The sequence below is a fragment of the Rhinoraja longicauda genome, chromosome 10 (assembly GCF_053455715.1).
Source record: "Rhinoraja longicauda isolate Sanriku21f chromosome 10, sRhiLon1.1, whole genome shotgun sequence".
Classification (NCBI taxonomy): domain Eukaryota; kingdom Metazoa; phylum Chordata; class Chondrichthyes; order Rajiformes; family Arhynchobatidae; genus Rhinoraja; species Rhinoraja longicauda.
The window spans coordinates 3,148,040-3,163,568 of record NC_135962.1 but is presented as its reverse complement, the minus strand read 5'-3'; the positions used below and the strand labels follow the sequence as shown (position 1 = coordinate 3,163,568).

General features: G+C 40.4%; 1 protein-coding gene across 5 annotated transcripts in view; it reads left to right on the top strand.

The window, feature by feature from the left end:
* The window catches only part of LOC144597135 (kelch domain-containing protein 1), an 86,385-nt gene that overhangs the window by 11,303 nt on the left and 59,553 nt on the right, over positions 1-15,529 (top strand). For 3 of the 5 annotated variants that reach the window (XM_078406059.1, XM_078406060.1, XM_078406061.1), the window contains exons 2-5: positions 5,608-5,678; positions 11,536-11,653; positions 13,174-13,292; positions 15,389-15,467. In XM_078406059.1, coding sequence (XP_078262185.1) covers positions 5,608-5,678; positions 11,536-11,653; positions 13,174-13,292; positions 15,389-15,467 — 387 coding nt within the window. Of the gene's footprint in view, positions 1-5,607; positions 5,679-7,005; positions 7,091-11,535; positions 11,654-13,173; positions 13,293-15,388; positions 15,468-15,529 lie in introns of those variants that run through there. The other 2 variants (XM_078406063.1, XM_078406062.1) reach the window with 2 other exon arrangements.

Below are 15,529 nucleotides of genomic sequence, written 5' to 3'. Positions count from 1 at the left end.
AGGAAAATAGATATTTGGATTAGGTAAAATGAAGAAAGGAGGAATTGCAGATATCTGAAGAAGGATCCCAACCTGAAACATGAGATGTTCATGTTCTCCTGAGAGGTTGTCCGATCCACTGAGTTATTCTAGCACTTTGTGTCTTTATTTGGATTAAGTAGTTAGATGTTGGAATTGACATGGAGAGGGGAGAAGAGGGAGGGAGTTCATAGTCTTCAATAGCCTGATTGTTGTTGGGAAGAAGATGTTACTGAAGCTCCTATACCTACCCGATACCAGGAGTGAAATGAGAGCATGGCCAGGGTGGTGTGTGTCCTTGATGATGCTGGCTGCCTTTTTGACACAGCACCTCCTATAGATCCCTTGGATGGTGGGTGGTCTGTACCAATGATGGACCGTGCAGTGCCAGCGCATTTTGTAATCTCCTTCGTTCCTGGGATAACAAGGTACCAAACCAGGTCGTGAATATGCTCTCAACTGTACACCTATGGAGTTGAAGAGAGTATTCATTGACATACCAAATCTCCTCCATATTCTACAGAGGTGAGGCATTGATGAGCTTTCTTTGTGATTGCATGATGTGCTGGGTCCAGGATCGATCTTCAGAGATATGCACGCCCAGGAACTTGAAGTTGTTGACTCTCTCCAACACTGACTCAGTTACGACAGTTCGATGGATCTTTGACCTTCCTCTTCTAAAGCCAACACGCAGTTGGTTTTACGGATGTTGAGAACAAGGTAATTGTTCTGGCACCATTCAATCAGAAGATCGATCTCCCTCCTGTACTCTGACTCGGCATACTGACAAGGCTGAGCACAGAGCCTTGAGGTTCCCCTGTGCTGATGGTTATCAAAGAGGAAGTGTGGTTGCAAATTCATACCAAATGTGTTCTATTGATGAGGAAGTCAAGGATACAGTTGCAACAGGTTGTGCAGAGACCAAGTTCAAGTTCAATGTTTTCATGAGAGAGTTAGATTTAGCTCGGGGCTAAAGGAATCAATGGATATGGGGAAAAAGCAAGAATGGGGTACTGATTTTAGATGATCAGCATGATCATATTGAATGGCGGTGCTGGCTTGATGGGCCGAATGGCCAACTCCAGCACCCTGTTTTTCTTATGCCTCTAAGTTTTCGATGCCTGGTAACAGGTTCGGAGGGGAAGATGGTGTTGAACGCCGAGCTGTAGTCTATGAACACCAGCTTAACCTAAGTTTTTATTGTCCAAGTGGTCCAATGCAGAGTGGAGAGCCAGCAAATGTCATCCCCGGTGATCTATTGATTGATCAATACTTTATTATCACGTAACATGTCACAATGAAATTCTTTGTTTGGCAAATAATACACAAGGTATGCAAAGAGTCCCCATGTATAGGATGCTGAAAAAGTTACAAAGTATTCATTACATTCCCCAATGGTCCCCTTTGTTCTCAGCGCCCTTCCCCCCCCCCCCCCCCCCCCCCCCTCCAATGCCGTGTCCCCATTTGTTCTCAGTGGTGCGTCCTCGTCTGACCTCTGGCACCCACTGCAGGCCCATCTGACCTCCGGAACCCACTACGGACCTATCTGACCTCGGCCGCCCGCAGTTGGATCCTCTCTTGGCTCTGAGGCGCTTGCTGGGATCTTTCGACAGCCCACCTAGCTCTCCGACAGCCCAGCTAACTCATTGTGGCAGTAGGCAAATTGTAGTGCGTCCAGCTTCTTGCTGAGGTTGGAGTTGATATGCTCCATTAACGATCTATAAAAGTACTTCATCACCATGGATGTTAGTGTCACTGGGCGATAGTCATTGAGGAATGTCACCTTACTCTTCTTGGGCACTGGTATCATTGATGTCCATTTAAAGCAGGTGGGAACTTCAGACCTCAGTAATTAGAGGTTGAAGATATCCGCAAAAACTTCAGCCAGTTGGTCCGCACGTGCTTTGAAAACATGACCAGGTACACCATACGGTTCAGACGCTTTCCGAGGGTTCGCCCTCAGAAGGATCTTCTGACATCAGTCTCCGTGACAGATTGCAATACCATTGTGGGCTATGGGGACCAAAAAGACACATCAGTGTTCTCCTTATCGAAACATGTATGGAAGGCGTTGAGCTCCTCCGGGAGTAATGCCTTGCTGTTGTTTGAGCTGCCACGTGATTTTGCTTTATAGGATGTGATGGCGTGCAAGCCCTGCCACAGCTACAAAATATCTGCCTTGTCCTCCTGTTTGGAGCGAAAGTCCCTTTTATCTTTTTTGATGGCCTTTTTAAAGGAAAATCATTATTAGCTTGGGAAAGGCTCAGACTAAATTTATTATTATCAGATTTTTTTGTTAAGAATGGGAAAACAAGATTTAAGTTGCTTCTCCAGATTATTGCTATGGGACAGCCCTGCTCAACAGTCATTTAGTGTTGAAACTTAGTTTGCAGCTATATTCTCGAACTGTTCTCAGTGATGGAACCTGTTGTAACCTGGGGAAAAAGTGCAATAAGAACATACTGTGCCCTCCTTAATGTTTGGGACAAAGACCTATCATTTATTTATTTGCCTCTGTACGCCACAATTTGAGATTTGTAATAAAAAAAATCACATGTGGTTAAAGTGCACATTGTCAGATTTTAATAAAGGATATTTTTATACATTTTGGTTTCACCATGTAGAAATTACAGCAGTGTTTATACACAGTCCCCCCCATTTCAGGGCACCATAATGTTTGGGACACAGCAACGTCATGTAAATGAAAGTAGTCATGTTTAGTATTTTGTTGCAAATCCTTTGCTTGCAATGACTGCTTGAAGTCTGCGATTCATGGACATCACCAGTTGCTGGGTGTCTTCTCTGGTGATGCTCTGCCAGGCCTATATTGCAGCCATCTTTAGCTTATGCTTGTTTTGGGGGGGTCCCCTTCAGTTTTCTCTTCAGCATATAAAAGACATGCTCAATTGGGTTTAGATCAGGTGATTGACTTGGCCACTCAACAATTGACCATTTTTTAGCTTTGAAAAACTCCGTTGTTGCTTTAGCAGTATGTTTGGGATGTTTGGCTTGCTGTAGAATGAACTGCCGGCCAATAAGTTTTGAGACATTTGTTTGAACTTGAGCAGATAGGATGTGTCTATACACTTTAGAATTCATTATGCTACTACCATCAGCAGATGTATCATCAATGAAGATAAGTGAGCTAGTACCTTCAGCAGCCATACATGCCCTGGCCAATACACCCTCACCACCTGCTTCACAGATGAGGTGGTATGCTTTGGATCTTGGGCCGTTCCTTCTCTCCTCCATACTTTGCTCGTGCCATCACTCTGATACAAGTTAATCTTCATCTCATCTGTCCACAAGACCTTTTTCCAGAACTATGGTTGCTCTCTTAAGTACTTCTTGGCAAACTGGAACCTGGCCATCCTATTTTTGCGGCTAACCAGTGGTTTGCATCTTGCAGTGTAGCCTCTGTATTTCTGTTCATGAAGTCTTATGCGGACAGTGGTCATTGACAAATCCACATCTGACTCCTGAAGAGTGTTTCTGATCCGTCGGACAGGTGTTTGGGGATTTTCCTTTATTATAGAGAGAATTCTGTCATCAGCTGTGGAGGTCAGATATGATTGCTCACGCGTGTGACCATGGTGAGGTCACGAACGTGACCAGTCATATTTGACCTCTGACCCTAAACAAACTCAGCATAACATAAAAATTTCATTTGATAAACTTTGACATATACAAGTCATATATACAGTACAAAACAATTACTTGTAATGCTTTCAGAATTAGAAGAGATGTATTCCACAATTTTTCACATTTTTGGTCACACACGTGACTAAGAATGGCCCAATTAATCCTTTCCCTCTACATGAAGAAATTTCTTCTCAACTCGGACCTGAAAGTCTGACCCCATGTTTTGAGACTGTGACCATTGGTTCCAGAAACACCAGTGAGGGGAAGCATCCCTGTTGCATCTTTCTCGATGAGTCCCTTAAAAGTTTTGTTGATTTTATTGCAATATTCTCTCGTTATTCTAAACTGGAGTATAGGCCCAGTCAGCTTAATCTCGCTTTTAAGCCAAGCCCCTCCATACAGGAATCAATGTTGTGAACCTTCGCTCCACTCTTTATGCAAGCACAACTGTCCTTGAATTGGAAGGCCAGTTCTTTTCACATTATTCTGCATCTATTCTCGGCAGAGCCCTGTATAATTGCAATGTGACTATAAGTGGCATCATGGTGCAGCAGGGCAGCATAGTGGCACATCCAGTAGATGTCCACTACCTCACTAGTAGATCCACTACCTCACAACGTCAGAGACCCGAGTTCCTCACCTCTAGATAGACACAAAAAGCTGGAGTAACTCAGTGGAACAGGCAGCATAGCATCTCTGGAAAGAAGGAATGGGTGACTTTTCGGGTCGAGACCCTTCTTCAGACCTCTAGTCCTCACCTCTAGTCTTGTCTGGGCGAAGTTTGTAAGTTCTCCCTGTGGCTGTGAGTTTTCTCCAGATTCCTTTGACATCCCAATGATACGCCATTTGGTAGGTTAATTGGCCACTGCGTGTATTGCCTATGGTATGTAGGTGAGTGGTGACATTTGGGAGGACTTCTTGAAAAGGTGAGTAGAATCAGATAAAAATGTAAATGGATGGTTGGTCAGTGAAGGACCTGTTTCCATGCTCTCTGTGATTCTACTTTATGCCATAAGTAATGCTATTGAAGCATACCACTAGAGCTTTTAAAGGATGTATTTTGTTCTTTAGAAAAGCACCTGGCCTTAATCTACCTTAGAATTATCATTAACTTTAAATTGATTGCTGAAGTCTGCACAGACCTGTCTTTACAAACTGTACAAGTGATGTAAAAAAAAAAAATCAGTTTCTTCTTTTGATTTCACTGAACACTATGAAGTAGACTCTGGGATGCAGGACTGAAAAGACGAATGTTGAATTGAAAGCTAGGTTACCATTACTGTACTTGTGACTAATCTCATTTTATTGCTGAAATTTGTGAATAGGATTGATGAATTGCTTTTAAATACTTGCATAATAGTTTTTATTATAGCATATAAACCATGTTGCTTTTCCAGGATAATTTAAATGACAATATTGTAAAATGTACTTGTCAAATTTGGAGATAATTTTCTTCACCGTGTAACTCTTGAGATGGAATATATATACACATTACAGTTCAACTTTGTTAACTGAAATCCAGAAAACAATCTTGCAGTCATGTGGAATGACACAATATGAAGTTACGGTGAATATTATATTCTGAAATTGCTGTTCAAATTTTGTGAAGCACAGCCCAACAGAGGGGACTGAATATTGTTTTCTATAAATCTTACTTGAATAATCATTCTTCGTGTCAAAACTTTAATGGATAAATATGTAATTAACAATGTTGAAATGGAGAATGGGTTTTTGCAAAGTTACATCAGACCAATATTGAGTCTGTTTTACACTTTTTCAGTATGTTTTAATGGAAGTCTCCTTAATGTTGCAGATACATCTTCAATACATCATTCCAAGTAATTCTACTTTTGTGAAACATTGAATATTTTCTTACAGTACCATTTTGATAATGAAAGATATAACTTTCACAGCAATTACAGGAATGTGTAACTTTTTTTATTCCAGACATACGAAAATAATGAAGTTTACTTACCCAATGATGAAATCTGGGTTTATGAAATTGAAAGTGGTGTATGGTAAGCAAATTCCTCTGGTGACAATCTTCAAATTTTATAATGTAAAAAACAGAACTGCAGATGCTGGTTTATACCAAAGATAGAGACAAAATACTGGAGTAACTCAGCAGGTCAGGCAGCATCTCTGGAGAAAATGGATAGGTGATGTCTTGGGTTGGCACCCTTCTTCAGATTGATTGCGTGGGGATGGGGGGTGGGGGTGGAAATGGGGAAGAAAAGACCAGGACAAACCAGGCCAGCTGGCTGGCAATAGATGACCTCAGACAAGGTAGTTCCTTGATATTGCCATTTGTTGGCCTGGGACGGTGTGATCCCAAGAGGGATACATTGTTGTGAACGGTCGAACTAATTATCTGTCTTTTTGTGGAGGAAGGAGGGAAAAGCAGAGGGAGAGATGAGCTAAAATTAGAGGATTCAACATTCATACAGCTGGGTTGTAAGCTATCCAAGCAAAAAGTGAGGTGCTGTTCCTCCAATTTGCTTGTGGACTCACTATGGCAATGGAGGAGGCCCAGGACAGAAACGTAAGTAAGGGAACGGGAGGAAAGTGGTTAGAAACTGGGAGATTCAATAGGCTTTGGCGAACCGAGTGTAATTCGGATTTTATGTTTAATTTCATTCCTGGAGTGCAATTTCTTATCTTTTCCCATTATTTAATGCGGAAAATAAATTGTAGCAATATGCCTCATGACTCAAATGCCTCTTGATAAAGAACGTGTATTCGGAAGTATGAATGAGAAATTGTTTTGTAAACATCAGACTAAAAACTGTTAATTATTATTCATTGGTGTATTAGAAAGTTACTGTAGATAACCACAGTTAAGCATGTCTAGTTGTATTGATTTGTTTCACCCATTCGTAAATTGTGTGAATATGACATCTCACATTGTCACTCCTCCATTGTCAAATGTCCACTTGCATTAGGAAATAAAAACAAAATCAACACTATAATTCTATGACTTGTATATTTCCATTTAATTAGTTCTTAATGATATGCTAATTCATAATTGTTAGCAAAATCGTTCTGTTAATAAAATTAACTGCAGGTATTCTTTGATTTATGAAGGAGTTATGTTCTAGAATAAGATTTAGTTCAATGGTTTCTTTACTGTCACGCGTACCAAGCAAGGTACAGTGAAAAACTATTATTTTGCATACAGATCAGCAAGTCTATCATTGTACGTAAGCACAATCCCCCAGTTAGTACAGAATGTACAGAAGAACCCACTGAGTATATGCAAGAGTTGCTATTTTGGCACCATTTGACAGCGTCAGCTACAGCTGGCTACAAAGGCCCATTGTAGCCGTCGCCTCCATTCCGGTTGTCCTACGAACTGTGGTCCCTCTCCTTGCATATCCCTCTTCAACCCTTGTTCCCTGCGGTGCGCGTTGCGCAGCTGAGGTTGTGGAAGGTAAGACCCCCAGTTCTTCTTACTGGCCTTTTCTCCAATGTCTGCTACAGTCTCCCTCCATCCTCCTCTCCGATTCCCGGTCTTTAGGGCGAGCTGGGCCCGGGCTTGGCAGCTTCCCTCTCCACAGTGGGGGAGCCAGGTTCCCTGGTTCCACAGTGGGGGAGCCAGGCCTGTTGTAGGGATGTAGCTGCGGCTCGCCAGAAGAGCTTCTTGCCATGTGCAACTTGCCGGGACATTATGTAAAAATTCTAAAATTGCGAAGGTGTAAAAACACTGGTTACATTTTGGTACTTAAGAATGTTCATTTAAAACAAGTTATTTAGAATTACTTTGACACATAACTGAAATAAAATAATAACGTTAAATAAATCTTAAGAGAATAAAAATATAGACAATTACTCTTTTTGGGGTGCTTGCCAAGTAAAATATACAAACTCCTGAGTGATATTGACTGAGTGGACACTTTCTCTTGAACAAAAATAGAGAACTCTGTCACTTTCTTGAGATTTAACTATTTCAAATGTAAGGGACATAGGTTTCCTCCTGACAGTTTTCAGACTTTGAAATTCTTTATTTAAAGGCTGGTTAAAACCAAAATCTTGACAACCATAGGAATCAAAAGGCTAATGCAATACTGCAATTAGATTAGGTATTTTCTTGCTGAATGGCTGAACAGGCTCAAGCCAGCACGTTGTCTACCTTTATTTCTAATTTGTGGTGGCTTTACCTCAACAAGATGGTGGTGGCGGAAGTAAATGTAGAGTTGTTTCTTCTGTTCAGATGATGGTGGATGGAGTTTACTATATTGAAGGTGAGGATTCTGGATATTGAAGGTGAGGGTTCTGGTAGAACCGTTTCTGGGTACTGTCAAATGCAGCTCAGGGAAGGTGTCATTTGGACACAGTTCACCACATCTTCATGTGAAAACTGTAGAATTCTGCTTTTCTGACGCTTTTCCATCGTGTGGCCATGTCTAACGTGTACAGTGTTGGGATTGCTGTCAGAGGGTAACCCTTGCTTTCTTGATGTGGGTGGAATGTGTCTATAGCCTCTTCATGCTGAATTGATTTAGTGGTGGCGATGCTTCTCTGTTGATGGTTTCTTCCTTGTACTGTTACCTCTTGCTCCACCTTTAGCAGATCCTCAGTTGTGAGCTCTTTGTCATGCAAGTTCCATTAACTCTTCCATATGATCCTGGTTTGCTTCATTGAGTAAAGTCAGATATAGGATGCGGGTTAAGTACAAAATTCGCTCCTACAAACCCAACCTCATTGTCATCTTGATAACTTTGTCTAGAATATGGGTTTGTAAACCCATGGGTCATGGACATATTCTGATTTCATCCATGTAACTCATGAACAACATAAAACTTAGAGATGAGGTCTTGAAAATTAATTTAGGGAGCTAAATGGAAAATTCTATAACCTTTGGATTACCTTTGGTGCCACATGTTAGCAAGTATGGGAATAGGAGGATAAAACGGATGAATATATGGCTGAGGAAAGAGAGCTTTAGATTTCTGGACTACAAGAACTACTTTTGGGAAAGCCAAGTTCTGAACAAGCAGATGGGTTGTACCTGGACTAAAATTGATTCAGCATCCTTGCGAGGAGATTTACTTGTGCTGTTGTAGAGGATTTAAACTAATTTGGCAAGAGAATGGGACAGGTTTCTTCCTGTAAATAGCTGTTTTTTTCACCTCCCCCTGCACTCCTCTTCAAGTCATGTATAGGAAAATAACTGCAGAAGCTGGTTCAAATTGAAGGTAGACACAAAATGCTAGAGTAATGCAGCAGGTCAGGCAGCATCTCAGGAGAGAAGGAATGGGTGACATTTTGGGTCAAGACCCTTCTTCAGACTGATGTCAGGGGAGGGGGTGGGACAAAGATAGGATGTAGTAGGAGACAGGAAGACAGTGGGAGAACTGGAAAGGGGGAGGAGAAAGAGAGGGACAGAGGAACTGTCTGAAGTTGGAGAAGTCAACGTTCATACCGCTGGGGTGTAAACTGCCCAAGTGAAATATGAGATGTTGTTCCTCCAATTTGCGCTGGGCCTCACTATGACAATGGAGGAGGCCCATGACAGAAAGGTCAGACTGGGAGTGGGAGGGGGAGTTGAAGTGCTGAGCCACCGGGAGATCAGGTTGGTTAAGGCGGACTGAGCGAAGGTATTGAACAAAATGATCGCCAAGCCTGCGTTTGGTCTCGCCGAAGTAGAAAAGTTGACATCTGGAACAGCGGATACAATAGATGCGGTTGGAGGCGGTGCAGGTGATCTTCAGGCATAACCAGAGGGACATGAGAGAGGACATAGGTACTTGAGGGCCGGTATGTATGTGATGGATAAAGGAAATATTTCATTGCTGTATGACTGACTTTATTTTTGCATGATCATCTTAAGAGGTATCAATGTAGTCAATGGCATATTATACCTCTTCCAAATTTCCTGAATGTTGTCTTTGTCATTGTCACTTAACTCTGAAATGGCATGCTTGTCAGTATGTTCTGCAGCAAACTTGAATTTAGCCAAAGTACCCTGGTCCATGGGTTGCAACAATGAAGTGGTATTACAGATGATAAACTCAGCTTTTATATTGTCAGTGCACACCCTCCGTGTACACTGAATATCGAGTATCAACAAAGATGAGCACTGCTTTGTTCACTTGATTATTATTTGCACAATATTGTTTGATAATTGATAGGGCTGAGGTAGGAAGAAATAGCATGATACAATTTTGGCTGACTTGTGCATTTGATCAGGGTTTTTATTAAATTGTCATACAACTGCAAGGTTAGCCTAGGAAACCTGAGGCTAAATGTGTATCCAAACAGGTAAGATACGAGAGCCTTAAGATTACAGATACCATTTCCAGAGGTACCACTCTGTTGCAATCAACTAAGATCTTTTACAATGGTAAATTATGTCAATAGTCAATTTCTGCCAATAGGCAGTTGTTTATTTCATTAAGGTGGACACAAATTGCTGGAGTAACTCAGCGGGACAGGCAGCATCTCTGGAGAGAAGGAATGGGTGACGTTTCGGATTGAGTCCCTTCCTCAGACTGATGTCAATTTATTTCACTAGTTACCACTGCCAAAAGTCTGTGAAAACAGCAATCTATTTCAGTTCAGTCGTCAGTCTGTTTGTAATGATCTTGGTTGACAGAGCTGTACCTGAAATTTAAATTGCAGTTTATTATTGGTATAATCAGTGTCTCTACATGTTAACGTTAACTATTGTTCGTTTTAGTGAAAAACTTTGGTAAATTGAAAAAGCCAATGCAATTTTGCAAATAACCACAAATTGAACATTCCTATATTGAAAGATAACTATTACAACTTTTTATTCCTTAATCTTGTAAGTTATTGGACTTTCAAGTTACACATGCAGCAATTTACCATGAAATGGTGTGGAAATTACACAAGGACAAGACTGTCATTTTATAGTTTTGTAAATGCTAACTACTATTTCTTCTAAAACTGATTACAAAATGGCCTGGATTTTGCAATTAATAGCCGGTCATCCTTGAACTGTGGAGAAAAGTCCAACCATGTGCAGATCTCCCAATTCCAGCTGTCGTTAAGTGCTGGTTGCAAACTCCACAAAGAGTCTGCGTAGAGCTGTCTTCTGGGTGAAAGTCTTTTTGTGGGTGGGGAGGAGGGAGGATAAGGTGGGTTAAGGGGGAGGGGAGGGGGGAGGAGAGGGTGCTGCACCAATACAGGAGAGGTTTGGGCCCAACGGGTCCACTTGGTCTAGTTTCAATTAAATAGGTGACTTTACTCTGAAATTATACCTCTACACAGTTGCAACAAGTGTTCCCTATATTCTAACTCCATTTCTCTTGCAATCAAGGACAACATTTTATTTGTCTTCCTTATTACTAGCTGTATCTGTTTACCAACATTGTATTTAAAGAAAGAGGACATCTAGATCTCTCTAACAGCAGTATAGGCCTTCTCCACTTAAACAATATTTATATCCATCCAAAGTGCACAGCCTCCTCACTTTACACTTGCTGGGCTGCACAGTGGCACAGTTAAAAGAGCTGCTGCAGGTTTGATTCACTGGTGATGTTTGCAGGCACTTTGCACATTCTCCCTTTAACTGCGTGTTTCCTCCTACATCACAAAAGCATGTAAATTGGTAGGTTAATCAGTCACCTAAAATTGACCTGAGTGTAGAGATAATTGGAATTCAGTGGGTCGAACAGCATGTGTGGGAGGAAAAGGAATTGCTGTTTCAGGATGATTAAGGGACTTTACCTGAAAATTGACAATTTCTTTTCCCTCACAGATGCTGCTCGAACTGCTGAGTTTCTCCACCAGTTTGTTCTTTGTTCCAAATTCCAGCATCTGGAGTCTCTTCTGTCTCCTATCTAATTTGCTACCTAAGTGCTTGGATTGTTGCTTTTTTATGTCACTTTTTATTGTGTTCTTCCAATATAGGCAGAGACAACCGATGAAGGGAGACCTTCCTCGTCCAATGTCAGGAAGCTGCGCTGCTTGTTTGAATGGAGTCATGTACATTTTTGGAGGATATGACGATCTGGGATATAGTAATGAGGTAAGTCTCTTGTCTCATGCCTGTGTCTTCTCTGTCATGCTTTCTGCTGTGTTTAAATGATGAAGTTTTGGAGATTACAATGACAAGGCGATGGAAGCTGACATGTCCCTAAATTGATCAGATGGTCTGGCTTTGTGCTGCTAGATGCCTCTTTAATTGTGTTAGATGTAATTTACTAATCAATCAACTACTATAGGTATCAAATGAGATTAAGTACATTTTTCAACATTATTTAAAGAAAGCAAACTAGATTGTGACAGATTGATTTACTTAGGAGGCTATTGATCCTTAATTATACGAATCCAGAACTGGCTTGCACATAGAAAACATAGAGAGTGGTGGTGGAAAGATGTTATTCTGTCTTGAAGTTTGTGATCAGTGATGTTCTGCAGGGATTAGTGCTGGGAACTCTGTTATTTGTGATATAGATAAATGACTTGGACAAAAATGTAGATGGGTTGGTTTTGGTAAGTTTGCAGATGACACAAAAATTGGTGGAGTTGTGGAGAGTGAAGAAGCTGTCAAAGGATACTGCAGGGCTGAGATCAGTTACAGATATGGATGAAGAAATGGCAGATGGAGTTTTAATCTGGCCATGCCTGTATTACACTTTGGAAGGTCAGATGTAAGTGAAAGGTATAGTTGATGGCAAGACCCTTAACAGCATTAATGTGCAGAGGAATTTAGGGTCCAAGTCGTTAGCCCCCTGAAAGTAGCAACACAAGCAGATAAAATGGCGCAGAAGGTATGGTATGCTTGCCTTTATGAAGCATTGAGCATAAATGTAATGTTTTAATTTTATAAACATTTTTGGTGAGGCTGCATTTTAAATATAGTATGCAAGTTCTCATTATCCCATTACTGGAACGATGAGAAGGATTTGGGGAGGGTACTGAAGAGGTTTATCGGGATGCTGCCAGGATTAGAGGATATTAGCTCTGAAGAGTGATTTGACAAACTTGGATTGTTTTCTCTGTGATGTTGGAGGGGAGACCTGATAGAAGTATATTAAATTATGAAAGGCCTAGATAGACTAGACAGTCAGAATCTTTTTTCCCAGAGTGAGATGTAAAATACTTGAGTACATACATTCAAGGTGAGAATGGGAATGTTTAGAGAAGATGTGTGGGACGTTTTTAAAAAAACAGAGAATGGTAGTGTGTGCTGCCAGGGGTAGTGATGGAAGCAGCTACAATAATGGCTTATAAGAGGTTTTTGAATGGGTATATGAATCTGCAGCCAGTGGAGGGATATGGATCATTTGCTGGCAGAAAGGATTAATTTAACATGACATAATGTTCAGCACACACATCATGGGCAAAAGGGCCTGTTCTTATGCTGTACTTTTCTATGTTAACAGTTGAGCTGTACATATTACAAGGACAATTATTTATTTTAGTTCTATGAATCATTTGTCCAAATTTCTCGTAAAATTATATGATTAGTAAATGATCATAATTTTCTATGTGGTTGGAAATTAGAAAGAAACTGATGTATAGTGTTTTTTATGTTTGTTACAGCTGTATTGTGTTAATTTGCAAGTGAAGAATGATGTGTTCACATGGAAGAAGATTTGTAATTATAAAGGAAATCCTCCTACTCCAAGAGACAAACTTTCTTGCTGGGTACATAAAGACAAGTAAGTCAATAAAAGTAGGTGTATTGATCTGGTTGACGTCCTTCTGATTATTCTTGAAGGTTACCTCCTCAAAATTGAAGTATGTGATATGCAGAGACATGTTGATGTTCAAAGGACCCATAGTGATCATGTTAAATGTTAACTTGAGAGAAAAGACATCTTAAATCTTAAAAGTCAATGTGAAGAATCTGAATCAATTATCTCATTACTGCACTGAAACTTGTACAGACCACCCCAGTGTTACTGCACTTTGTCTTTGCATATATCCAAATCACTACTCATAAATTTAATATAAGGAATAAAATTTGCTTTCATGGAATATGCGTGAGAAAGGTAAATAAATAAACATAAAATTGATTTTCTTTTCATTTTGCATTTTTCAACAAATGCACAAATGATGCTGTTTTGAATTATGGAAAATCATAATATGGACCATTTTCTAGTGATGCAACTCCCTCGCTGTCACATGGGGTTCACCTGTAATCAAGTCTCTTGAGTAGGATATCTTTTATTGTTTCGTTTAAAATGAGAAATGCATTTGTAAAATTAATATCAGTCTGGCTTTTTTTGTATGTTTTGCCATTAATTGGAAAATATTTTTAACAATCAAGAGTGTTTAATTGTTATTTGTACCGAAAGGGATCAATTAAATTCTACCCCACAGGGAAGAAGGAAGAAAGTCTGGGATGTAAATGGACCTTTATTATGTTGGCTGCTGTCCCGAAGCAGTGAGAGGTTTAGATGCCGTCGATATCGGGGGACGGGGAGGGCTGGTTTGAGTGATGGACTGGGCTGCATGCACAACTCTCTGCAATTTCACGAGTCTATTTCAATGATTAGTATTTGATGGCACTGGGTCTGTAGTTTAGAAGAATGAGGGGGGGGGGGGCCTCATTGAAACGTACCGAATAGTTAAAGACTTGGATAGAATGGATGTGGAGATGATGTTTCCACTTGTGGGAGAGTCTAGGACTAGAGGTCATAGCCTCAGAATTAAAGGACGTTCCTTTAGGGATATAAGGAGGAATTTCTTTAGTCAGGGTGGTGAATCTGTGGAATTCTTCACTACAGGCTGTGGAGGTCAAGTCAATTGATATTTATAAGGCAGAGATAGATAGATTCTTGATTAGTACGGGTGTTGGGTTATGGGGAGAAGGTAGGAGAATGGGGGTTAGGAGGGAGAGATAGATCAGCCATGATTGAATGGCAAAGTAGACTTGATGGGCCGAATGGCCTAATTCTGCTCCGATCACTTATGACCTCAAGTGTTTAATTGTCATATGTACCAGAACGGAGCATAACATAATAAGTTTTAAAAAGTTCAATAATTTAAAAAAACAATTTACTGCAAAACAAAATAAAGCCCAAAGTCCCTAGTGCAAACTAGTATGTAGTTTGAAGGTTGGTTGGCGTTCGTAATGTTTAATATCCTGATTGTTGGGAATAAGCTGTTCCTAAACCTGGACGTTATAGTTTTCAGACTCCAATATCTTCTTTCCAATGACAAATGAGAGCATGGCCAGGGTGGTGTGGGTCCTTGATGATACTCGCTGTCTTTTTGAGGCTGTGACTCCTATTGATCTGTTTGATGGTATGGAGGTCAGTACCAATGATGGACTGGGCAATCTTCACCATTTTTTGTAATATCCTTTGTTCCTGGGCATTCGAGTTGTCAAATCAGGCCATGATGCAACCAGTCAATGTGCTCTCTATCTGACATTTCATGCAGACGTTCAAGAGAGTATTCGTCGACATACCAAATCTTCTCAATCTTCTTAGGTAGTAGTGGCTTTCTTTAATATTGCATCAACGTGCTGGGTCTAGGACAGATCTTCAGTGATATGCACACCTAGAAACTTGAAGTTGTTGACTCTCTCCACCACCTACCTATCGCGCCTTCCACTCAAGTGAACGATCAGCTCCTTAGTTTTATTGATGTTGAGAGCAAGGTTTGGAAAATGTAAAATTCTTTTACATGTGTTTGATCATTAATTGATTAAATTGAACTTGCCAAAATGTATGAGAGCTATTATAGCAAATTAGTATGAGTACATTTTATCTGGTTTTTTTAAATAAAGAAAACTACTTTGTGACAGGTTGATTTACTTTGGAGGCTATGGATGTAAGAAAATAAGTGAACTAAATGATTCGTTTGATGTGAATGAAGCATCCTGGGTAAGATCTTGTCTTTTTAATTATTAATTTATCATCTATTTGGTAATCTGGTAATTAGGAAA